General features: G+C 48.1%; 1 protein-coding gene across 1 annotated transcript in view; it reads left to right on the top strand.

Moving 5' to 3' along the window:
- Positions 1–335: 335 nt before the first annotated feature.
- RETREG1 (reticulophagy regulator 1) overlaps positions 336–26,428 on the top strand; it is a gene marked incomplete at its 5' end in the record, with an annotated part of 172,667 nt that continues 146,574 nt past the window's right edge. Inside the window, one exon of the mRNA XM_080703491.1 lies at positions 336–604. Within this exon, the coding sequence (XP_080559617.1) occupies positions 336–604 (269 nt within the window). The remainder of the gene's footprint in view (positions 605–26,428) is intronic.

Below are 26,428 nucleotides of genomic sequence, written 5' to 3'. Positions count from 1 at the left end.
GGCCCGGGGCGGGGGTGCGGGAGGGATGGGCTGGGGGGCTGGGATGAGCTGCAGGGGCGTCCGGATGCCGGGAGGCTGCCCCGTTCAGCTCACCGCAGCCCCGACGCCCCTCGGGATCAGCTCCGGGCGGCGGCCAGGGTCCGGGGGCGGCGGGCGCGGGCTCCCCCGATCCCGGCCCCGCCCCGCGCCGCCCTGACCGCACCCACTTCCCCGGGCTGACGTCACAAGGCTCCGGCCGCGGCCCCCGCCGAGCGCACCCCGCACCCCGCGCCCCGATCGCCGCCGCGGCCGCCGGGCGTGCGCGTCCCCGTCCGCGCCTGCAAGTGCCGCTGAAGATGGCGAGCCCCGAGCCCCCGGAGCACGCCGGGCAAGGATGCGCGGCGCCCCCCGCCGCCGCCGAGCCGCCCCCGGAGCCCCCCGAGCCCCCCGAGCCCGAGCCGGGCGCGGGGCCGCAGGTGGAGGAGGCCGCGGGCCGGGCGGCCGCCGCGGGCTGGCTCCTGGGGGAGCCGGTGCTGTGGCTGGGCTGCCGCGCCGAGGAGCTGCTGAGCTGGGAGAGGCCGCTGCGCAGCCTGCTGGGCTTCGTGGGAGCCAACCTGCTGTTCTGGTGAGCGCGGGGGCGGGTGGGGGCGCCCCGCGGGCCAGGTGACCTTGGGGCGCCCGGGGCCGGGCGGGGCAGCCGCGCCCCGCTGGCCGGGACACCTGTCTCCAACAGGTACACGCCGCTGCAACTTTGCCGGAGACTCCTGGGCCCCTGGTTGTCCTCCGGGCCGCCGCAGCCTTGGGGGCGAGGTGGTGGGTGGGCGACCCACTTGCCCAGGACCTCCAGGTGCGCGCTCGTAAACTTTGGCCCCGGCTCCCTAAAACTCGCAGGTCTCGACCCGCGCCCGCAAACATGCCGGTGCAAAGGTGCTTGACCGGGTTATTCGTTCTCGCACCCCCCGGAGGCACCGGACCCGCTTGGATACACGCGCCAGACTGCCGCCTTCCCCCGCAGCCACGGTCCGGAAAGATGCGTTTTCCCTTCCCCGGGAGGGTTGGATCCATTGTCCTTGCTGCCTGATGAGAGAACCCGAGACAAATAAACAGTTGGGTTATGCACGCTACCCCGCCTCCTAAGTGTTCACGGGTGTGTGGAAAACTATGTTCAGGCCAAGTCCAGAGAGAATGCACCCGAGTGTTCTCTAAATAGCCCCGATCAACAGGTTTGAGCTCTCGACAGGTAGGAGAGGGAGCCCCCACCAGGACCGGCCTTGGCCGTCTCTCCCAGCCCGGCTGAGAGCGGAGCGGAGCTTGCTTTGTTTGAGAAGTGTCCTCAAAACAGGCTCACCCCAAAGTGCAGACTCAGCACTTTTACTAACTAGTAAATACCTCGTTCCAGGACCTAGATTTCTTAACCTGAAAGTTGGGAAATAAATAAATGCACAAAAGGGACACGCAGCCTGTCGGTTTTTTTTGTTTTTTCTTTTCCCTCAATTAACTCGAGCAACGTGATTTTTTCCTGCAGCTTCATGCCAGTGTTGGTTTTTTCTTGAAACAGGCTGTGTCTAGTCAGGGTCCCTGAATATCAATGACCTCTGGGTCTCTTCACTATGGGTGTTTCTAGAGCTTATTCCATATCTGTTCTGAAATTCACTCGCAGCTCAGGAGAATAAATTGTACCGTGGTAGGCTGAACAGCAGGCCAGGGGGATGCATGTTTTTAAATTTTTTTTCTTAATTAAAATTTTGTCTAATTAAAAAAAATAATGTCCCAGTACTTGGGAGGCTGAGACAGGAGGATCCAGGTTCGCGGACAGCCTCAGCTACTTAGGCCCTCTGCAACTTAGTGAGACCCTGTTTCAAAATAAAGAATAAGAAATCAGGCTGGAGGTGTAGCTTGGAGGTACAATGCCCCTGGGTTCCATCCCCAGCACCACACACACACACACACACACACACACACACACACACACAAAGAGTAATGTATACGGTCCCCACAGTTCAAAAGTTTGAAGGCACAAAAATGTAAAAGGTTTGAAGATCTCCTCCCACACCAGTCCCAGGAAACCCGGTTTCCTCCCAGAGGCAACCAGTGTTGCTAGTTCCTGTGTGTCTTTCCAGAGAGTGCGTATTTCAGCAGATACCCACTATTCAGTGGAAATTGTGGAATGCCATGCGGGCTATTCCTCCTCTAAGTTTGCTTAGTAATCATTTCCTTTTTCTTTCTCAGATGCATAGAATCCTGTGGTAATGGTGTCAGAAGTATTAACTGGGTCTCCTGTGGAGCCACCGGGTGGTTTTTAAGTTTTTACACTTTCAGTGTTAGAACTAGTAGCCTTTTGAAAGCATTACTTTGCCTATATGCAATTTTTTTTTTTTTTTTTTTTTTTTTGGTACTGGGGATCCAACCCAGGGGCATTCTACCTTTGAGCTACATTCGCAGCCATATTCATCGATTCATTCTTTTCTTTTCTTTCTTTCTTTCTTTCTTTCTTTATTTCTTTCTTTCTTTCTTTCTTTCTTTCTTTCTTTCTTTTTTGTGGTACTGGGGAGAGAACCCAGGGGCATTCTACCTCTGAGCTACATCCCCAGCCCTACTTTTGGATCTTTATTTATTTTTTATTTTTGGTGGTACTGGGGTTCCTGGAAGCCCTTCTACCTCCGGGCTACACTCCCAGACTTATTTTTACATTTTTACTTGGAAACAGGGTCTCCTAAGCCAGCGCGCGTGGCTGGCTTCGAACCTGCGCGATCCTCCTGTTTCTGCCTCCCAAGCGCGGGGATTACAAGTGTGCGCCACCACGCCCGGCCTCATTTTTTATTTTTAAACAGGGTCCCACAAAGTTGCTGTGGGTCTTCTTAAGTTGCTGAGGCTAGCCTTGAACCTGTGCTCCTCCAGTCTCAGCCTCCCAAGTATTGGAATTACGGACATGCGCTACCATGTCCAACTTCTTAGGAAAATTTTTTCTTGCAAATCCAATAGCTGAAAAAGGGTATCCAAATATTTGCATTTCTCTGAGAGCGAACATTTTTCTTATGTTTAGGAGCCACTATAATGATCTTTTTCTCTGCATTGTCTGTTTATAATTAACACCTTTCTCTATTTTTTCAATGGGACCATTTATCTATTTCTTATTGAGCTATTTTTTTTTTTTTTTGGTACTGGGGATTGAACCCAGGGGCATTCTACTTCTGAGCTACACAGCCACACCCCCAACCCTTTTTATTTTTCATTTTGAAATTGACTCAAGATGCCCAGCTTCACTGAGTTGCTGAGATGGCTTCAAACCTGCGATCCTCCTGTCTCAGCCTCCCAAGTACTGGGATTACAGGCATGAGTCACCACGCCCAAACATCCATCCATTTTATTTATAACTAACTGAGAGGCAAACAGCGGCCAGGTATTCAACCTAGTTCTAGGCTGGGTTGTTTTCTTTCTTTTCCTGTTTGCAGTATCTGCATTCCATACGTGTGTTTTCTTTGACAGAAAGATAACAGTCCTGCTCTTTAAATTCTGAAATACCTGTGGCTTTGTGTTATAATCTGCTGGAGCCTGTGATCAGTAACGTCATTAAAATCTTGGTGTGTATGTACTAAACTATTACTGTGACCTACGTTACGATGCGAGACTATGACGATCAATAACAGTATAAATATAAGATTTTGTGGAGTTTTTGCTCCTTCGTCTACTTGGGGTTAACCCAGTTTTCAAGACCTCTACTTTGAAAAAATATTGTATTTTTCCTCTAATCTTATGATACATTTTGTTAATGTGTCAGTAATCATACATTATGTTTTTTCTTTTTTCTTTTTTTCTTTTTTTGGGTGGTACTGGGGTTCCTGGAAACCCTTCTCTGGGCTACACTCCCAGACTTATTTTATATTTTTTTTTATTGGAAACAGTGTCTCTTAAGCCAGCGCGGCTGGCTTCAAACCTGTGCGATCCTCCTGTCTCCAAGCGCGGGGATTATAAGTGTGTGCCACCACGCCCGGCATACATTATGTTTTTTTTTTTAAAATAATGTATTTCCCCTCTAATCTTCCACTGACCTATATTTTTTTTTAAAAAATAGTGATACATTAACATTTTCTGTTTCAGGGGCTCCAAAGCTTGTATTTTCTGTGAGAAAAAAATGACTGTTAGAAATATGAAGAACCCAAACCTTGTCTTAAACAATCATGATGTTTCCATCTTAACTGGTGTCATTCATTTTTGTAGGAGTTGACTTACTTATTCTTGTGGTACTGGGGATTGAGCCTCTCAGGGGTGTTCTGCCTTCACGCCAAACAGATTTTGATGAATTGCTGAGACTGGCTGGGAACCTGCAATCCTCTGTCTCACAGCTCCCAAGTCCTGGGGTTTATAGGCCTCGCCGCCACACCCAGCTGTAATTAGCTTGATTAAACATACTCTTGGAATGATTTAGTGCCTTGCACCAGCCTCCACTTGCAGGATTTTGAGTTTAACTCAAAAGCGTGGACGTGTATCACCTGCCTATTATCTGCTAGATTTTAGTGTCATGCATTGGAAAGATGAAAGCTGAAACGTGCCATAACTCAAGGTTAGAGCTCAAGTCTGAAACAGTGTCCCGGAAGAGTCAGGGGAGGACAGTGGGTTTGTGTGGGTTTGGGGTGGGGTGGGGTGAGGGGTGGTGGATGGGAGAGACTGTGGGGTCATCATAAGGACCCCCCCTATGCTTAAGCCCACCTCGACAGACAGCAAGGTCTCGGTCGCTCTCCTTCAGGGATCAGGAGCCCGGCTCTAAAAGGAGTAAGAACAACACAGCCGGGCGTGGTGGCACAAGCTTGTAATCCCAGTACTTGGGAGGTTGAGATAGGATTGCAGGTTCAAGGCCGCCATCAGCAACTGGTGAGGGCCTCCACAAATCAGTGAGACCCTGTTTCAAAATAAAGAATGAAAACTAGGGCTCGGGGTGTAGCGCAAAGGTAGAATGCCCTGGGTTCCATCCCAGTACCAGCAAAACAAAACAAAACAAAACAAATACCAGTAGCAGCAGCATGGTGGAGGAAAGTCTGGCAGAGGCGCAGAGGAGATGATGTTGGCTAGGTGATGTGAGGACACATTTTGGGGATAGTGGCGGCCTGAAGTGCTGTGCTAAGTGTTTGGACTTACTTTTCAGCAGGTAATGGAGACAAGAGTGCTCTGTAAAAAGGGTGTGTAAATATTCTAATGGATAAGATAATTGGGTCTATTCATTCCTGGCATGGATTACTATAGAACCATGAAGATAAACAATAGCTGTAGGCACCGTCGTGCATGAATTTTACAAGTGTAATTTGGGGCAAAAAGAACAAAATAATATATGCAGAATGATTAAAACAAATTCCCCCTCAGAGCCAGAGTTTTGCTCTGTTTCTGAAGCTAGGCTCAAGTCGGTGGGCTCAAGCAGTCTTCCTGCCTCAGCCTCCCAAGTAGCTGAGATTACAGGCAGGCCACTATACCTGGCCAAATGATTCAACTTAAACAAAAATTTTAAAATATGCAAAACTACACAGGATTTGTATTAGGGAAACAGACATAGAAAATAAAACTAAAGGAAGATATTCTTGAGTCAGATGTAGCACACAACATGCATTCTTATCTGTGGAATATTTATGAAAATGTGAAGAAAGGGTGAAACATTGATATTCTCCCAGAGCTCAGAGAAATTTGACAAAATACAGACCACGCGTGGTTCCTCTCTCAAAAGTCAGCATTTCCAGGCAAATACTGGTGAGGATGGAGAGTAAAGGAACTCTTACATGTTCTTGGTGGAACAGTCAGTTAGTACAACCATTAAGGAAATCAGGAGGTCCCTCAATAAATTAGGAATGGAGCTGTGTGTGGTGGGACAGGCTTAGAATCTCAGTACTTGGGAGGCAGAGATAGGAGGATTGCAGGGTCAAGGCCAGCTTCAGCAACTTAGCGACTTCTGCAACATGGACCTTGTTTCACACTAAAAGATAAAGTAGGGCTGCAGGTCTATCTCTGAGGTAGAATGCCCCTGGGTTCAATCCCCAGTCCCAAAACAAAACCAAAAACACACCCCCTAAAACTAGGAATGGAAGCAACATATAACCCAAGGGTACTGCTCCGCATTATCTTCCCTAAAGAATTAAAGTCAATATTGTGACACAGGCGTGTCTGTTTATAGCAGCACAGTTCACAGTAGCCAAGTTCTAGAACCGGCACAGGTGTCCATCATCGGATGAATGGGAAGGAAAACACGGTATGTAACACAGTGGAATTTTACTCAACTCTAAAGAAAACCAAAAATATGTCATTTGTAGGAAAAGGGCTGAAACTGGAGAAGCATATGCTATGTGAGGTTAGTCAGGCCCAGAAAGTCGTGGGTGGGATGTTTTCTGTCATTTGTGGAAGCGAGAAGAACCCGGGCAACATTAGGCTTTAAATAACGCAAAGACCGATTGGGAGACTAGTTGGAGGGGGTCAGGGGTGAGAGTTATGGAGGGGGGCTGGGAAAGGAACACGGCTCAAATAATCCTACTGCAAAATGCCGGTGTTCTACCAATCTCACTAACTCGTGGGGGGAGGAAGGAAGGGAAGGCATGATGGGGTGAGATGTGGAGGGAATTATGCAGAGAGCTGTGTGTATATATACATAATTGTGTGTGTGTGTGTGGTACTGGAGGTGGAACCTAGGGGCATTCTACCTTCAAGCTATACCCCCAGCCCTATTTTACTATATTATTATTATTATTATTATTATTATTATTATTATTATTATTATTTGCGGTACTAGGGATGGAACCAGGCGCATTGTACCTCTGAACTAAACCCCCTAGCCCTATTTTTTAAATCCTTTCCCAATTTGAAACAGGGTCTCACTTGAGTTGTGAAGGGCCTCTCTAAATAGCTGAGGCTGTCCGCCAACCCCGATCCTCTGTCTCTGCCTCCTCAATGCTGGGATTACAAGGGTGCACCACCACGCTGGCTATTTTTTATTCTTTACTTTGAAACAGGGTCTCACTGAGTTACAAAGGGCCTCCCTAAGTAGCTGAGGCTGGCTGTGAACCCAGATCCTCCTGTTTCAACCTCCCAAATTCTGGGATTACAAGCGTGTGCCACCACGCCCGATTTGCACGTATGTTTCTTTTTTCTTCTTCTTTTTTCTCTCTCTTTTTTTTTTTTTTTTTGCGGTACTGGGGATGGAACCCAGGGGCATTCTACCGCGAGGTACGCCTCCAGCCCTATTGTCATTCTTTATTTTGAAACAGGGTCTCACTGAGTTGCAAAGGGCCTCACTAAGGAGTAGCTGAAGCTGTCCACGAACCCTGATCCTCTTGTCTCAACTTCCCAAGTGCTGGGATTACAAGCGTGCGCCACCACACCTGGCTTGAATGTATTTTTTTTTTTTTTTGGTGGTACTGGGGTTCCTGGAAGCCCCTCTACCTCCGGGCTACACTCCCAGACCTATATTTTTATTTGGAAACAGGGTCTCTTAAGCCAGAGCAAGCGGCTGGCTTCGAACCTGCGTGATCCTCCTGTCTCTGCCTCCCAAGCACGGGGATTACAAGCGTGCGCCACCACGCCCGGCTTGAATGTATGTTTTTAACACATGGAACTTCACTATGACGTATACCTGAAATGTACCAATAAATTATGAAAAAAATCAGTGTTTCCAGTAATGAAATAGATTGGGTAACAAACAGCTCAGTTATATTGGGGCTGACAGGGCCTGAGATCATCCTGTCCCACTCATTTTAGCAATGAGCAACCCATTTGCAAATCTGTGTCTTAATTTTGAAATTTGCTTTTAAAAACAAGTGACATAGCCTCCCAGTTCAAAAGTTTAAGAAGTGCCGGGCGGGCGTGGTGGTGCAAGCTTATGATCCCAGCATTCAGGAGGCAGAGACTGGAAGATGGTGGGTTCGCCGACAGCCTCAGCTACTTAGGCCCTTCCCAACCCAGAGAGACCCTTTTTCAAAAATAAGACTAAAAAAAAAATAGGGATGGGGGTGTAGCTTGGAGGTACAATGCCCCTGGGTTCCATTCCCAGTAACACACACACACACACACACACACACACACACACACACACACACACTTTAAGATGCAAACTGGCAAACATTTTGAAAATCTCTTTTTTCACGGCCTGTCCCTGGCTGCCCAGTTTCCTCCCAGAGCAGCCAATGTTACAGTTTTGAGCACAACTTGAAATGGGATGAACCCAATGGAACAGAAAATATCAGTTTATTTTTGTTTTCAAAGAGTTAACTTTGTTTTGCTGGTGACACAGATCTATAAACCCTGTATGTGGGAGGCTGAAACAGTAGGGTCACAGGTTCAAGGGCAGCCTTAGCAACTCAACCTTAAGTGAGACCTGGTTTCAAAAAAAGAAAGAAAAAGGCCTGGGGGGGGGTATAGCTTAGTGGTAGACCACTACTGAGTTCTATTCCCAGTACTGCCAAAAAAGGAAAACAAAATTAACGTTTTGTAGTTTATGGTCAAAATGTACTCACTGTGTACAAACATATATATATATATACACACACACACACATACACATACACACATACACTTATATATGTGTGCATATATAAATATATACGTGTGTGTGTGTGTGTGTGTGTGTGTGTGTGTGTGTGTATTCGTGATGGCAACCAAGATCTAGACTATTCCATCACTCCAAAAGCGATTTTGGTTCCCTTTCCTGCCCACCCCTGGGGACTGATCTGCTTTGTGACATTGTAGACGGCTTCGTCTTTCCTAAAATTTCATATAGATGATATCATATGACATGAGTTTGTGCCTGGCTTCCTTCACTTGGCACCAACTTTTATGACTGTATTGTACCCATCTTCAGGGATATTACCACGGTCTCTTTCTCTGGTTGCAAGGGGATGTTCCTTTGAGTTAATCATCTTACTCCACAGTTAATATCATTGAGGCCACTGGAAGAATTCAGGCAGGAGTGTTGGTGTGAAGCGTTGGTTTGGGTGAGGGAGTAGTGAGTTCCGACCCACGTTGTATGTGGCCAGGTGGTCATGGCCTTGGGTCAGCAAGGAGCAGAGCTGATACCCATCGTCTAGGTGAGCCAGCTGGGCATGAGACTGAAAGTCAGTGGTCCCCGAGGCAGCCACTGTTGGAGGTGTCCTGCGTCAGCAGCCTAGCAGCCACTGTGATGTGATGAAGTTTTGCACCCATCGTGGGAGACCGTGATGGGTCACAGTCCAGGCACGAGCCTCTCTCTTCCCCCAGCACATCTGACGTCACGAAGCCATGCCACCTTCTATTTGTCTGTATTCAGAGTGCAATGAATTGATTTGCCTGAAGTGACCACACAGGGACAGACCTGGCGGGGCACCCGCGGCCCTCTGACTTTCGAGGGACCTCAGGCTGGGCACCGTGCGCTCTCCACCGGGAGTCCTTGCTGCACCTTCGATAGGGTTGAAGGCTGCAGGATCCTACCTCCTCTTGTCACACGCCCTTTATCTCTTGGTCCAGTAGCTCCTCAGAGGGTGGTGCTGGACCAGAGGATGGACATGCATGGCGTGGGCCTCCTTAGAGACGCAGATTCCTGGGCCCGGCCCCAAGCCACTGAACCGTGGAGGTGGAGCCTGAGGTCTGTTTCTCCAGCTCAGCAGGCTCAGGGTCGAGAATCTCTATTTGAGCTCCTTCTGGGGTCGCGAGTACTCTTCTCCACAAGGCACCTTTGCCTTGTCGGCCGACTCCTGACTAGCAGGTGTTTTATTTGTGTTGAGGCGAGGTGAAGCTGCCCAGAGATGCAGCTTCTGCATCAGGGTTATTCTTCCTTTCAGAACTCATTCTCTTCCGGGTTCCAGTTTGTCTCCTTTTCCCTAGCTGAAAAATGCAGGGCTCCTTGGTTTGTGTCTGTGGATGTACCTCTTTTGTTTTTTCTTCTTTATGGTACTGGGAATGGAACCCAGGAGCATTCTACCACTGAGCTCTACCCCAGCCCTTTGTATTGTTTGTTTATTTATTTATTTATTTATTTACTTACTTATTTATTGGTACTGGGAACTGAACCTAGGGCATTCTACTTCCTAACTCTGAGCCATGCCCCCACCCCAGCCCTTGTTATTTTTTATTATTTATTTATTTATTTATTTATTTATTTATTTATTGTTTTGGTGATACTGGGGGTGGAACCCAGAGGCTTTCTACCTCCGGGCTATACTCCCAGACCTTTTGTTTTTTTAAAAAATATATTTTATTTGGCAACAGGGTCTCACTAAGTTGCTGAAAGCCTCACTAAGTAGCTGAGGCTGGCTTCGAAACCTTGCGATCCTCCTGTCTCAGCCTCCTAAGCGCGGGGATTATAAGCGTGCGCCACCACGCCCGGCTGTTATTTTTTATTTTGAAACAGGATCTTGCTAAGTTACTAAGGCTGACCTTGAACCTATGATCCGCCTGTCTCAGCCTTCCAAGTACTGGGGTCACAGGCATGTGCTACCACGCCTGGCTTCTATCTATCTATCTATCTATCTATCTATCATGGTGCTGGGGGTTATATACCCCAGTGCTGTTTTTTATTCTTTATTTTGAAACATGGTCTCACTAAGTTGAGGAGGGCCTCACTAAGTAGCTAAGGCTGGCCATGAATCCAAATCCTCCTGTCTCAGCCTCCTGAATGCTGGGATTACAAGTGTGCGCCACCACGCCCGGTGTTTATTTATTTATTATGCTGAAACAGGACTCACTAAGTTGCTGAGGCTGGCCTTAAAGTTGCATCCTTCTGTCTTAACCTCCCAAGTCCTGGGTTACAGGCGTGCACCAGCTCACCTGGCTTGTATTTCTTCTTGAATGCAATATCCCTGGAATGGTATAACAATTGAGTACTTTTTTTGTGTGTGTGGTTACATAGCCTGAGATGAGATTTCTTATTCCAGTTGATGACAGCTCGCTTTGACAGCTGCTGTTATTGCCAATTGGTAACCTCAGGTCAAACTAGAACTATATATAGAACTATCATGTTAGTAGTTTGTCAGACTTTTAATTGCTACCATTATTATATATAGGATGTTCACACTTAGCATCTCATGTGTCCTCCTAGCAACCCAGGGAAGATGTGTTTCCCATTTTGCATCAAGAGAAACTGAGGTCCTTGGAAGTTATTTGAATAACCAAAGATGACCTCGCTAGGATATTTGCAGTGACAGAAGTTATTCTACATATTTGCTGTCTGATATGGTAGCCAGCAGGTTCCTGTGGCTGTTGAGCATATAAAATATGGCCAGAGTGACTCAGGAAATGTAGTTTTACTTTTATTTAATTTATTTTTATTTATTTATTTATTTATTTTTTGATGGTACTGGGGGTGGAACCCAGAGGCTTTCTACCTCCGGGCTATACTCCCAGACCTTTTTTATATTTTTTTTATTTGGAAACAGGGTCTCACTAAGTTGCTGAAAGCCTCACTAAGTAGCTGAGGCTGGTTTCGAACCCGTGCGATCCTCCTGTCTCAGCCTCCCAAGCGTGGGGATTACAAGCGTGTGCCACCACGCCCGGCCATTTATTTTTATTTTTAATTTTTTTGTGGTACTGGGGATGGAACCCAGGGGATTTCTATCTCCAGATTATACCCCCAGACCTATTTTTCTATTTTATTTGGAAACAGGGTCTCACTAAGTTGCTGAGAGCCTCACAAAGTATCTGAGGCTGGCTTCAAGACTGTGCGATCCTCTTGTCTCAGCCTGCCAAGTACTGGGATTACGAGCATACTCCACCATGCCCAGCTTTTTTATTTCGTTTATTTCTTTTATTTCAGCAGGGGCCTTTCTGGTGTGCCAGCCAGTGCACACCTTGATCCTTGCAAAGCTGTGTGTGTTCCAGCAGAGGCAAGTACGCTCTGCTCCACGCTCCGCCCATTGTGTGCTGGCCTAGGGGTACCCCAGCAGCTCACGGTCCGCACTCGCCTCCCTGAGCTTCCCCTCTGCTTTAGGACGTATTGCTGGTTCATTGAAAAGACAGAAACAATACATCATTGTCTGGATTGCATATGGGTCTCCAGGGCTTCATAGTTAAGAATAAAGTGGAGATCAGGGGGCTTTGGGACCGCTTTGGGAAGCTCTGTGCAACTTACTCCATAGGCTCAGAAGAAAGGGTGCAATTCTGAAAGTGAGGTTAATGGTGAAAGCTTTTTGCATGGATCAAACCCAGGAGTAGATGGGGCTGAGCCCCGTGTGCTGTCAGAATGGGGGACTCGCCTGATTCACACAGAGGGAATGTTTCTGGGTGCGGAGAGTTAATCTGGGGGGCTGGGACCAGTGTCAAATCTGCAAGGTAGATGTTTGGAAAGTTTTGGTGAACTGAATTGAACTACAGGGTATCCCTCCAGCCTAGGTAGGGCGGGGGCAGTTTAAGAAGGGCTTACAGTGCCGGGCTTGGTGCGGGGCGTGGTGGTGCACCGCTTGTAATACCAGCATTGGGGAGGCTGAGACAGGAGAATCCAGGTTCGCAGACAGCCTCAGTTACTTAGTGAGGCCCTTTGCAACTCAGTGAGACACTGTTTCAAAATAAAGAGCAGGGGCGTGGTGGTGCATGCTTGTAATCCCCCCCCCCCCGCCCCCCGCCGCTTGGAAGGCTGAGAGGCTGAGACATGAGGATCGCACAGGTTCAAAGCCAGCCTCAGCTACTTAGTGAGGCTCTCAGCAACTTAGTGAGACCCTGTTTCCAAATAAAATAGAAAATAGGGCCGGGCGTGGTGGCGTATACTTGTAATCCCCGCACTTGGGAGGCGGAGACAGGAGGATCGCACAGGTTCGAAGCCAGCCTCGCTGGTCTGTTTCCAAATAAAAATATAAAAATAGGTCTGTGAGTGTAGCCCGGAGGTAGAAAGGTTTCCAGAAACCTCAGAACCACCACCACCAATAAATAAATAAATAAATAAATAAATAAATAAATAAAAAATAGGTCTAGGAGTATAGCCCAGAGAGAGAAAACCTCTGGGTTCCATCCCTAGTACCACCACCAAAAAAAAAAAAAAAAAAAAAAAAAAGAATAAAAAGTAGGCCTAGGGGTATCACTCAGAGGTAGAATGTCCCTGGGTTTTATCCCTAGTACCTAGCAAAAAATTAAGGGCGTACAGAACAGAGAGAGCACTCCATGAAAAATCCCTGTTGTCTCTGATGCCGGCCTTCAGCAAATGTCTCTTGGGCAGGGCCTGTGTGCTGGCCGTTGGACACAGCGGCTCTTTGTGAGTTCCCGGAGAGCTGTTCTCGCAGACCTTGGTCCTTAGCACCAGCAAGTGCTGCTGGCGGACCTCAGAAGTGGGCTGTTTGTTCCAGACTAATGCTTATTCTTGAAACTCATCAAGTTTTCCTGGGTGCTGTAACATCGCAAACCTCAGACCAACCCAACCCGTAACTCGAGAGTTTTTGCACAATTTTATGGTTATGTTATTCGAGTGAGAGCTTTATTTCAGCTTCATTTCCTTCTCTTGTCTTTTTTTTTTTTTATCCTATTACTGTGTTTGAATGTTCTAAAGCTGTCCAGTTGGTCCACAGGAGTAAAGTAAACGAGGTGTGTCATTATTCCTAGCTGCTGGAAATATAATGATGACTAAGTCACATTCCGGTCCCTGGGGAGAGAAACAGTTAGTAAGCAAATAATTCTAATGCGGAGCGTGGAGCGTGCTTGGAGTGCTGCGCTGTCACCCGGAGGCCAAGAGGACGGCCGGGCAGCGGAGGAGGGGCCCTGCGGGGGGCTTGTTCCCCTGCCGGACACCGAATCCTCACACTTACTTAGGTTGATGGAACTTGGAAGTGGGGTCTTGGGGAGGTCATTAGGACTGGGTGAGGACTGAAGGTGAGACCCAGGATTCCAGTAAACCTCAGTGTTTTATAAATCGTCAGTCTATGGTATCCAGATATAGCAACAGAAAATAGTATGATCAGTATATAAAAGGCAGAAAAGAATGTATATTGAGTAGCTGTTACATATACTAGGTGCTCAGCTAATTTTTGGCTGCCATATATTATATACATACATACATATATATATATATAATATCAGCGTATATAGTGCTATCTACGAATAACTATAGAAAGAGGGACAGAGAGAGACAGAGATAGAGCACGTGCTCAGGGGAAGGGAGGGTGGATTGATGTGCTAGGCCTATGTTTCAAAGGTGAAGTTGAAAAGAGAAAGGTTGGAGCCATTTTATGAGATTACTATTGGACTGTGCTAAGTAATTTGGACTATACCCAACAAGCCATCTCCATCTATTGCCCTGATAGAAATACTGTCATATTCTTTTCTTCAAAGAATTTTAAAAAATGCAGAAAGTATTTATCAGGTCTGCTGATATTGTTCAAGGTGCAAAGGGTACAAATGTGTGCAAAAAGGTCCTTGTTTTCATAGAGATTATATTCTAGCATCGGAAGTGTGTGTGCATGTGCGTGCGTGCGTGCGTGCGTGTGTGTGTGTATGTGTGTGTAATACAATCACCAAATATACGAAATGGGAAGAGGACCTAGATGTTGAGACCCAAAGCTGAGACAAGGGACGAGGTGCCAGGGGGCACACCGTTGCCGGAGTGGTCAGTGTAGGCGTTTCAGGAATCGACCTTAAGCAGACGCTTGCAGAGAGCGGTCAGGGAGTGAGCCGAGCAGATAATGCTGGTGTAGAATATTCTAGGTAGCCAGAACAGCACATGCCAAGCGCCTGGGGTGGGAGTGAGCTTGGGGATTTTGCAGAATCATCAGGAAGACAGTGTAGCCGGAGCCGGTGAGGAGGGAGACAGCATGCGCACCACTTAGAACTTTACCCCGCAACTCGTCAGATTCTGCTTGCCGGCTTCCTATCAGTTGGGCTAGATGAATTAGGGGGCAAGAGCTGGGGTCTGGGGACCAGGTGGGATGCCACTGCGGGAGCACGGGGTGGCGAGGAGGGCTGACGAGGGAGTGGCCGTGGGATGGGAAGAGGAGACTCGGGAGGTGAACTGGGAGGACCGAGGGATCTGGTGGCTGGGGGAAGGACTGAGACCACGGGGTGATCACCTGGAACTGTTGCTGACCCACGTAAGCATCACTGGGGCCGTGGGGAGGGAGGTACTGTGCCCAGCTTGGGAAGGCAGCGCCCCGCGTGCCTGCAGCCTGTCTGGTGACTTACCTGCACAGGTAGCAGCAGTTTGGGATACTGAGATAGAAGCGTGGGGTTCAGGTTGGGTGGGAGTGTAGTTGGGTGTGTCGGGGTGCAGTTCTTGCAGCGTGGAGGAGTTAGACGTGGGGGTCAGTTGTTGGGGAGGGGGTCAGGGCGGCTGACGTTACCCACGTCTGACAGCTCAGGCGAGCCGGGGGCTGAGCCCTGGTGCTGGAGGGTGGCTTTCTGCAGGGCCTGGTATTCCCAAATCACACCAGGAAAGGCGGGCCCGCTCCCTCCCTGCCAGGGCCTCCTGTCTCAGCATGGCGGCTCCCTGGCTTGGCCTCAGGTCAGGAGTTCCGGTAGGTTAGGAGGTCCTTTCTCTTTGCCAAGGCTGACTTGTTCGCGCCCCTCCCAAGTTCCTAGAGACCCAGTCCCCAGTGCCGCAGGATGAGGGCCGAGAGCCTTAGCAGGTGATGATGTCACGTGGGAAAAGTCTTCTTGTTGCCACGTGCCCCAGGGAGCATGCTCCCCTTCCTCCCTGTGGGTACAGAAAGCGGGCGCCGCCTGTGAACCAGAAAGTGAACCCTCCCGGGCCCCGGATCTGCTGGCTCCTTAGACTGGACCTCTCAGCTCCTAGAATGATAAGAAACAAATTTCTCTAGATAATCTACCCTGTTATGTATGGTATTTTTGTTATAGCGTCTAAACTGACTAACACGCTCTCTCTGATGTCTGGCCTTCACAATCTGTGGAATCCTTTTTTCTTTATTTTTGTTTTTTCCATGTGTTTGATATTGGGAATAGAACCCAGAGATGTTCGGCTTCTGAGCTGCTTCCCTAATTACTTTGAAACAGGGTTTTGCTAAGTTCCTAAATGCAACCAATGATTGTCTCCAGCCTGTGATCCTCTGTCTCAGCCTCTCAAGTACTGGGATTGCAGGTGTGAGCCATTGTACCTGGTGTGGAAATCACCATTTTGTTTACTTTAGTTTAGTTTTTATGGTACTGGGGATTGAAGCCAGGAGCATTCTTCCTTTGAGATACACCCCAGGCTTCTTTTTTTTTTTTTTTTTACTTTTATTTCTATTTCATCTCTCTATCTATTTTTGTGGTGTTGGAGATTGGACCTAGGGGTATTCTACTTCTGAGCTACTCTCCCAGCCTTATTTTTATTTATTATTTTTTTTGTGGTACTAGAGATAGAACCCAGGGGTATTCTACTTCTGAGCTACACCCCCAGCCCTATTTTTTTTAGTCTTTATTTTGAAACAGGGTCTCACTGAGTTGCAAAGGGCCTCACTAAGTAGCTGAGGCTGGCCTCAAACCTTGATCCTCCTGTCTCAGTACTTGATCCTCCTAAGTACTAGGATGACAAGGGTGTACCACCATGCCTGTCTTAGAGATGGACATTTATTTATTTAGTTTTTTTAAGGCAAATTTCAGCACCAAACATGGCTTCACCCCTGCAGAGGCCTCCACCCATTTCCTCTGCTTTCTCTTCTGGGCGGTAATTATCCAGATGAGGTGTGCATTTCTGGGCCCCCCAGTGGCCCAGTTTCCTGTCTCACTTCCTCTTTGCCTTGCCCTTTTGACCCTGGAAGGCTCTTTCTCTGCAGGTGACATGTCCCGTGGGGTTTGAACCACTGGGCATTCTACCTATGGGCTACACCCCAGCGCTGTATTTATTTATTTTAAATTTTTGCGGCACTGGGGATTGAAACCGGGGCAGTCTATCTCTGACCTTCACCTCTAGCCCTATTTTTAAATTCTTTATTTAGCTGGGTGTGGTGGTGCACGCTTGTCATCCCAGCATTCGGGAGGCTGAGACCTGAGAATCGGTTCGCAGACAGTCTCAGCTACTTAGTGAGGCCCTCTGCAACTCAGTGAGACCCGGTTTCAAAATAAAGAATACAAAATAGGGCAGTGGGTGTAGCTCGGAGGTCGAATGCCCCTGGGTTCCATTCCCAGACCCGCAAAAAAAAAAAAAAAAAAAAAAAAAAAATCTTTATTTAATGAAACAGAGGGCCTCACTAAGTAGCTGAGGCTGGCCACAAACTTGCGACTCTCCTGTCTCAGCCTTCCAAGTACTGAGATTACAAGCCTGTGCCACCTCTCCTGGCTTTTTTTATTTTTGCAGGTCTGGGGATGGAAACCAGGGGCATTTGACCTCCGAGCTATACCCCCTGCCCTATTTTGTATTCTTTATTTTTAAACTGGGTCTCACTGAGTTGCAGAGGGCCTCACTAAGTAGCTGAGGCTGTCCTTGAACCATGATCCTCTGGTCTCAGCCTCCCAAATGCTGGGATTACAAACCTGCACTGCCACACCCGGCTCTCTTTTTTTTTTTTTTAAGAGCAAGCTAAGTTGCTGAGGCTGGCCTCAGACTTGTGATCCTCCTGTCTCAGCCTCCCAAGTACTGGGATTACAGGTGTGCACACCACGCCTGGCGACTCCAGACTGTTCTTTTGATTGTATGGCTGTGGTGTGCAGTGGTGCATGAAAGACAGGTGTATTTTGTGTTTGGGGGTAATGGCAAGCTGTCTTTAAGGAACATGTGTGACACTGGGTGGAGTTGGGCTGCCAGGCTGCTGTGCATGGTGTTTTGTTGTTGTTGTTGTTTTTGTTTTGTGGTGCTGGGCGTTGAACCCAGGAGCATTTTACCTCTGAGCTACACCCCCAGCCTTATTTTATTTTTTATTTGGAAATGGGAACTTGCTATATTGCTGAGGCTGGTTTTGAACCCGTGATCCTCCTGTCTCAGCCTCCCAATCCTGGGATTCCATGTGTGTGCCACCACGCCCGGCATGTGTGTGTGTGGTATTTTAGTTGAAGGAGCCAGAAAGGATGCAGAGGAGCCCTATCAAATGACTCCCCTTCCCGCTGCTGCAGTGGCAGGGCCACTGTGTGGTCCTCAGCTCCCCGTGTCCCCTGAGCCTCGCTCCCAGCCCTCCCTCAGTGAGGTCGTCCCTGGACGCTCTATCAGGGTCTTGCCTATTTATTTTAGTCCATTTTTTGATGCTGTAACAAAAAAAACCCCAAGATTTGCCAGGCGTGGTGGCGCACACTTTTAATCCCAGCGCTTGGGAGGCTGAGACAGGAGGATCGCACGGGTTCGAAGCCAGCCTCAGCTACCGAGTGAGGCTCTCAACAACTTAGTGAGACCTTGTTTCCAAATAAAATATAAAATAGGGCTGGGGGTGTAGCCCGGAGGTAGAAAGCCCTTGGGTTCCAACTCCTAGTAGCGCGCGCGCGCGCGCACACACACACACACACACACCCCCAAGATTGTGCAGTTTATAAAAACCAGATTTATCAGCTTGTGTTCTAGACCCGGGGAGTCCAAGAACAGATGCTGGCATCTGGTAGGGACCTGTGAGCTGCATTAGAATATGGCAGAAGAATGAGAGGAAAGGAGAGTGAGGGAGGAAGAGGGGAGCCGGACTGTAACCCAGCTGTTCCTGTGCCAATTAATTAGCCCACCTCCAAGATAAGGACTTGAATCTGACCTGGGGGATGGAGCCCTCATGACCAGTCACTTCTTCCTAGGCCCACCTCCTAACGCTGCGGATTTGGGATGAAGCTTCTAACACCTGAGCCGGGGGAGGGGCGCGTCCAAACCATAGTACCTGTTAATGTCAATTTTAGGAGCACCTCGATTCTCCATAGAACTGGGTACAATTTTTTTTTGGTGGTACTGGGGTTCCTGGAAGCCCTTCTACCTCTGGGCTACACTCCCAGACCTATTTTTACATTTTTTAAATTTAGAAACAGGGTCTCCTAAGCCAGCACGCGTGGCTGGCTTCGAACCTGCGCGATCCTCCTGTCTCTGCCTCCCAAGCGCGGGGATTACAGGCGTGAGCCACCACGCCCGGCCGAACTGGGTACAATTTGAAGGTATTTTATTTTTTTAATTTTTAGAAACCTATTAAAACTCAAAAAACTCTCAACCTAAGAGGTAAAGAAACAATTCAGTTTCAAATTCAGTCCAAATCCAGAAATCCAGGTGGGTGTACCTGGAATCCCAGTACTTGGGAAGCCCAGACAGGAGGATTGCAGGTTCAAGGCCAGCCTTAATAACTTAGTGAGACCTTCAGCAACTTAGATTCTATTTCAAAATAAAAACTAAAAAAAAGGTTTAGGGCTGTAGCTTAGAGGTAGAATGCCCCTGCGTTCAAACCTAAGATCAAAAAAAATAAAAACTAAGAACTGCAGTTCTAGAATATGTACTAAGAAGAATGTTGCATATGCAAAGTAACCCCTTTCGTACACATACACATCTTTTATATCAGTTAATGCCACTGGACTTTTAATAAAAATTCAGCAACTCGTCCTATTGCTCAGACCTGTCTTGAGAGCAGCTGCTGTAAACGCTTTCAGCTCTCTGTAGACTTTAAAAAATAATAGTCTTGAAACGCTGTGTCTTGATTTAGTAACCTAAGACATTAATTTTCCTCCCCGCACCCTAATTCACATAGACTCTCTCTCTCCACTGTAATTATATCACACTTGTTGGTTAAGCCATTATGACGGTGTAAATATTACTCATGCCTGAGCTAAGTAGAATGCCATGTTTACATTTCCTTTCTTACACAGTTTTATTTTGCTTTTGCTCTTGGGATACTTTTTCTGTTTGATCTTTTGAACTTGCCTGCATCCCTGGAAAAATTCCTTTTGCTAAAGGGAAAGTATCAGACCAGCCTGTCGGTTTCTCTGATTTTTTTTTTCCTGCCTCTTGGAGCTGCCCCACTCCAGTTTTGTGTTCTCCTGTTCTGGTCTCGCCTGATGGTTTCTGGGCCAGTTGTTCACCGAGGACATCTGTATCATTCTCTCCTTCCTTCTTTTCTATGCTAGAGGGATCAAGAGAAAGTCAGTCTCTTGAGTGGGAAGGGCCCCCTTTCTTCCCCTGGAGAATATCGACTGCAGTTTAAGGTTTTCCTATGTTTGTTCTGAGTTCTTTGTATCTGTCTCTTTCTGTTACTAAACCCTTTCTTCCCTCTGTCCCTCCCTCCTTTCTTTCTTTCTTTCTTTCTTTCTTTCTTTCTTTCTTTCTTTCTTTCTTCCTTTTCCTTCCTTCCTTCCTTCTTTCTTTCTGCAGTACTGGGATGGGAACCCAAGGGCATTCTACCCCTGGGTGACACCTCCAGCCCTAATTTTTTAGTCTTTATTTTTGAAACAGGGTCTCACTAAGTTGCAAGGAGCCTCATTAAGTACCTGAGGCTGTCCGTGAACCACGATCCTCAGGTCTCCGCCTCCCGAATGCTGGGATTACAAGCGTGCGCCTCCACGACTGGCTCTAACCCCCTTCTTAGTGCCCTCCTCTGAGGCCATCCGAAACTTAGTGAGAGCCTATCTCCAAATAAAAAATAAAATAGGTCTAGGGGTGTAGCTCAGAGGTAGAATGTCTCTGAGTTCCATCTCTAGTAGCCCTCTTCCCAGACAAAGAAAAGGAAAAGAATACAAAGGGAAGCACATGCTTTGAGAATTTGTGTGCAGAAAATATCTCGACCCCCGCCTTGCCGCTGATGGCCAGTTTAGCCTGATTTAGAATTCCTGTTCGAGAACACTTTTCCCTTTGAAATCGAAACATTGCCTTCCTATTTTCTTGTTTGCTTCCTGTGTTGAGTTGAACAGACAATAACCCTTCCACTGCCCAGTCTCTTGTAGATGAACTGGTTTTCTCTCTCTGGATTCTTCTAGAATCTTCTTTTTAATCCTTGATGGTCTGGTATTCTGTGATGAGAGGCTTCTCTTCTCCGTCATTGTTCCAGGTTTCATGAACCTTCTCAGCAGGAAACTTAAGTCCTTCAGTTCTGGAAAATTCTCTTAAAGTGTTTTTGATAATTTCCTTCTGTTTCTTTTTGCTTTTTCTTTTTTTTCTGGAAATCTTACCAGTCAGCTATTGGATTTCTTGGTTTGCTCCTGACTTTCTCAGTTTTTGTTGCTATCTTCACGTTTGTTTTCTGTTCTCCTTTCAGCTGAGAGATTTCTTTTATCTTCCAGTCATTCTGGTGACTTAGAATCTATTGTTTCTGGATTTTTCTCCTGCCCAAGAACATGTGGAATAGTTTCCTCATGGGCTTCTCCTACTTGGTGTGATTTTCTCTAGCTCATCAAATGGAGGCCCCGCCCCCTGGGGCCTAGCGGGAGGCTCTTGGAGGCTTTGGCTGCCCAGTTTTGAACTGGCTGGTGTGCTGACGTCTCCTCCGGGGCCTGGGCGGGAGCGGATGCCTGACTCTGGGCTTTGGGGTCCGAGCTAGGGAGGTGGCAAGCGGGAGGGTATATTGGTCAAGGTTCTCTAGAGTAACTTAATTCACAGATTAATGATATTATAAAAGGGATTTATCAAATTAGCATACACTCAGAAGCAGTGCAGTCCAAGTGGCCGCCTGTGTATGGAGAGGCAGAAGGCCCAGCAGCTGGTTGAGCGCTCTAAGAGTTGGAGTCTCAGAATAGGATTGACAGATAATGTAGCCCCGGCCCAAGACAAAAAGGCCAAGAAACGCCCTAAGGATACCTCGGTGAACGTCAAGTTAGAAGAGCTGAAGGGCTGGAATCCCAAATCCCAGGCCAGAGTGGGTACACCTTTTCCCGGGAAGGACCCTACTGTGTTTCAACCATTTTCCTCTCCTCCTCCCCTTTGTCTCCTCCTCCCCCAGCCTACTAGACAGCACCACCCGCAGTGCAAGGGCGGGACTTCCCCCTCAGTGGCTGTTTTACATGCCAATCATCTCACCGGCACCATAATCCCGGGTGTCTCTTAACCCGGTCACATTGACAATCCAGATTAGCCATCACGAGGGCTCCCCACTCCCAACGCCATGTGGGATCAGCCTCCTGTTTTCAGGGTGGTTCTTCACCCCTTCTGTGCTGGTAGTGCTGAGTCTGAAGTCCCTGGGCCCCTGGTGTTTTTGTTTGTTTGTTTTTGTACTGGGAATTAAACCCAGGAACATTTTACCTCTGAGCTACACCCCCAGCCCTATTTTTTATTCTTTATTTGGAAACAAGGTCTCACTGCGTTGCAAAGAGACTCACTAAGTAGCCGAGGCTGTCTGTGTCTCAGCCTCGCAAATGCTGGGATTGCAAGCGTGAACCACCACGCCCGACTTCATTTTTTATTTTTATTTATTTATTTTTTTGGTACTAGGGATGGAACCCAGGACCCTTCTACCTCTGAGCTATGCCTCTAGACCACCTACTATTTTCTTATTTGGAAATGGGGTCTCAGCTAAGTTGCTGTGGCTGGCTTTGAACCTGCAATCCTCCTGTCTCAGCCTCCCAAGTACTGTAATTACAAGTATATGCCGCCATGGCCAGCCTTATTATTTTGTTTTGAAATAGTCTCTCGCTAGAATTCCCAGAGTGTCACTATGGTGCTGAGGCTGGCTTCGAACCTGCAATCCTCCGGTCTCAGCCTCCCAAGTACTGGGATAACAAATGTGTGCCAGCACACCTGGCTCCATTTTTTTGGTTTTGAAATAGGATCGCATTAGATTTCTGAGAGTCTCGTCACGTTGCGGAGGCTGTCCTTGCTTGAGCCTTTGATCCTCCTGTCTCAGCCATGCCTGGCTACCCCTCTGCTCTAACTTGTTCAGAGAACAGCCCACAGTTCTATGTTGTGTATGTGGGGTGTGAGTGTCCCCTTTCCTGCCCCTGCAGCAGCTCCAGGTGTTTACTGTGCAGGGTTGTAAGCAGTTCTCTTCAGCCACTGCCTTTCCCTGGTACCCTCCATGGTGGGCTTCTCTGGGGCCTGCTGCCTCCGAGGACTTGCCTTGATGTATACAGGGAGTGGAGGGCTGAGTGTTCAGGCCGTTCACTCACTCGGCAGTCTTGATGTTGTAGCGAGAATAACTGTCCACAGCCAATTATTAGTCCGTCAAGCCACACTTTATTACAGGTTCAAACCTGGACCCAAGCACCTCTGGCACAGCAGAAATGGCACGGGCCAAGATCGCCACTTGGGGGGGATTTTTATACAGTTGTACAACATCTTGCAAGTCATTCTGTTGCATCATTGATGACGACGCTTTTTTAATTTATAGCTCCCATCCAATAAGGTAACTTGTACAGACCGTTTTTAAGATAGCAGGGTAGGGGTAAGGGGGTATCTTATCTATTATTGTGTTGCAAAGTCATTCTTATTACATCAGCCTTGACTTTTAACATTTACAACATATACATTAAACATATACATTAAAGCAGCTACACAAAGCACACAGATGTTCCCGAAGATAACAGGGTCACAGGAGAGAAGGTCACTTGAGAGAGGGTCACCTCAGATCACATGAGAGAGGGTCTCATCTAAGGTATGAGACCCGGACTAGGGCGGGTGACCTTAACTAGTAGGTAGACTTAGAGTTTGAACTTATTTAGGACTATTTAACTTAAAAAATACTCTTGTAACTAATTATTAATTACCACAAACTTGTTATTTAAGATATTGACTATTATTGACTTATAATTATTACACACAATATTATTGATCAACACTATTAGTTTAAGCAGTTTCTTAGCAACTATACCACACTGCGCTCTCATAGCACACTTTGTTATAAAACTTTAACCTAAAATTTTATTTTATTTATTTATTTATTTTTATTTTTTGGTGGTACTGGGGGTGGAACCCAGAGGCTTTCTACCTCCGGGATATACTCCCAGACCTTTTTTATATTTTATTTGGAAACAGGGTCTCACTAAGTTGCTGAGAGCCTCACTAAGTAGCTGAGGCTGGCTTTGAACCTGTGCGATCCTCCTGTCTCAGCCTCCCAAGCACAGGGATTACAAGCGTACGCCACCACGCCCGGCTTTTAACCTAAAATTTTAAACACAACATTGAGCCCACTCTGTCTTCCAGAAACTCACTGCTCTCTCGAGTCCTGGCTCCTTCTCCACCGTCTCGTGTCTTGCACGCATAGCTCTGCAGTTCTTTGACTTCGGTTCTGGCCCGGTTGGGGAGGGAGGTGAAGGAAGCAATGATCCCTGGGCCAGGCCTGATGGCAGCTCAGTCCTTCCCGCTTCTGGATTCTGCCTGGGGGCGGGAGGTGGGATACCCCAGGTCTGTGCATCCCCAGAACTTCAGTGGTGTGCAGTAGGTGCTCGATAAATGGACGAGTAAAACAGCAGCACTTCTCGTGTGTGTGTGTGTGTGTGTGTGTGTGTGTGTGTGTGTGTGGTCCTGGGGGTAGAACCCAGGAGCCTTCTACTTCTGGACTATACTCCCAACCCTCCCCCCTCATTTTTTTCTTTTTTTTTTTTTTCAGTACTGGGGATGGAACCCAGGGGCATTCTACCTCCGAGCTACAATCCCCAGCCCTATTTTTTATTCTTTCTTTTGAAACAGGGTCTCACTGAGTTGCAAAGGGCCTCGCTAAGTAGCTGAGGCTGTTCTCCAACCCGGATCCTCCTGTCTCAGCCTCCTCAATGCTGTGATTACACGCATGCGCCACCATGCCTGGCTCCCCTCATTTTTTTTTTTTAATTGGAAAGAGGGTCTCGCTAGGTTGCTGAGAGCCTCATTAAGTTGCAGAGGCTGACTTTGAACCTGTGACCCTCTCGTCTTAGCCTCCCAAGTACTGGGATTAGAGGCGTGTGCCACCAATGCCTGGCTCCCTTCTCAGCTTTTTATTTCATATTTTTAAAATTTTTATTTATTTGTATTTTTTGCAGTACTGGGGATGGAACCCAGGGGCATTCAACCTCTGAGCTACACCTCCTGCCCTATTTTTTTATTCTTTATTTTGAAACAGGGGCTCACTGAGTTGCAGAGGGCCTCACTAAGTAGCTGAGGCTGGCTTCGAATCTGCGATCCTTTGGTCTCAGCCTCCCAAGTGCTGGGATTACAAGCTGCGCCACCACGCCCGGCTTGACCCTGAACTCTTCAGAGGTGCAGGCCTGGTTGCCTCAGTGTGGGCTCTGGCTACTATGGGTGGTTCTTCTTCTTACAACCTTAGATCCACCTGCATCTATAGATCTTAGGGTTTCAAGTCCCTGGGGCAGTACAACAGGCAGAGGAGCAAGAATGTGTGGCGTGAGGAACGTGGGGGACACAAACCTGGCAGGTACCATGGGGCAGGGGTCCTGCCGGGGCTTCCTGCAGAAGGTGGTTCTTTCACTAAGTTTTGAACAAGTAGAAGTGTTTTGGGTGATTAAAGGTAAGAAGGGCCGCTGGCTAGCCAGCCTGCCTGCCTGCCTTCCCTCCCTGGGTGAATAAAGGTAAGGAGACTGTTATGAAGGATACTGGGGGGACCATGAATGACATACCCCCGGCCCATTCCACTAGCAGATGCTCGCTGCGTAGCTGTCAGGTGGCTGTCACCGTGCTAGACACCAGGGACGTTGTCTTCTGCCCGCCTGGGGCTCAGGATCTGGGGCAAAGCTCAGGTCAAAGAAGCCTTCAGGGTGTTCTCTGCAGTGCCCTGCATACGTGGAGAGGCAGCCAGGTGGCTAGCACTCCCGAAGGAGGAAGTCACGCTTGAGCTGAGGCCTGATGGGTCAGTAGGAATTGGCCATGTGGCCAGGTGTGCGGGGAAGTGTCCTGAGCCAGTGAACCAGCTTGTGCAAAAGTGCAGACAGAATGGCGTGTTAGGTGTGGGGAGGAGCGGAGGCAGGGGAGAAGGGCGGCAGGAGATGGGGTTCGAGTGTCGGGCTGGCCACGGTGGTATGGAGGGGTGGGCAGTCCTCAGAGCCAGCGGAGCTGAACTCTGCCCAGGCATCTCCACAGTATTTCCTAACTGCAGAAGCAAGAAATGGGTGTCTGGAAATGGCGAGAGGTGAGTGGGCAGGAGGCGGGCCCAGACCCAGAAGGTGTTGGGCCCTAGACCAAGGACAGGGACACTCTCAGGCCCAGGAGTCAGGGGGTGTCATAGACAACCCTGAGTGGACATCTATCATCAGTTACACACGATGCTGGCGGGCAGCGAGAGGTGGGCGTGGCAGTGAGGAGGAGGTCTGTGGAGACCCCTCAGGTCTTCTATAGGGACCCACTGGCCTCAGTTTTCTGTGGCTGCTTTGTGGGGGAAGAAGCCACAGGGCAGTGCAGGTTGGAAATGGTCTTCCCCAGATAGGACTGTGGAAGGTAGCTGCTGTTGGACAGAGTCTAAGGCCTGCCCACCCGGAAAGCCACCTGTGGAGGACCCCAGGGCTCCCTGAGGTACTCAGGGTCCAGCAGATAGAGGCATGTTTTCCATGGCACCAAGCTTGGGGCTTCCCAAGATTCATGATGATTTTGGCTTTCATGTTGGAGACTCAGTGACAAAGTAGCCAATAGTAATAACGCGCAAAACTAACACGTTAAGTGCTTCTGTGCCATGTGTTTTAGGCGGTTCACCTGCGGCACCTCTGGATGAGGAGGTAGGTATCATTGCGAACATTCCCATTTCACAGA

This window comes from Muscardinus avellanarius (assembly GCF_963383645.1).
Source record: "Muscardinus avellanarius genome assembly, chromosome: 1".
Taxonomy (NCBI): domain Eukaryota; kingdom Metazoa; phylum Chordata; class Mammalia; order Rodentia; family Gliridae; genus Muscardinus; species Muscardinus avellanarius.
This window is presented reverse-complemented; position numbering and strand designations above follow the sequence as displayed.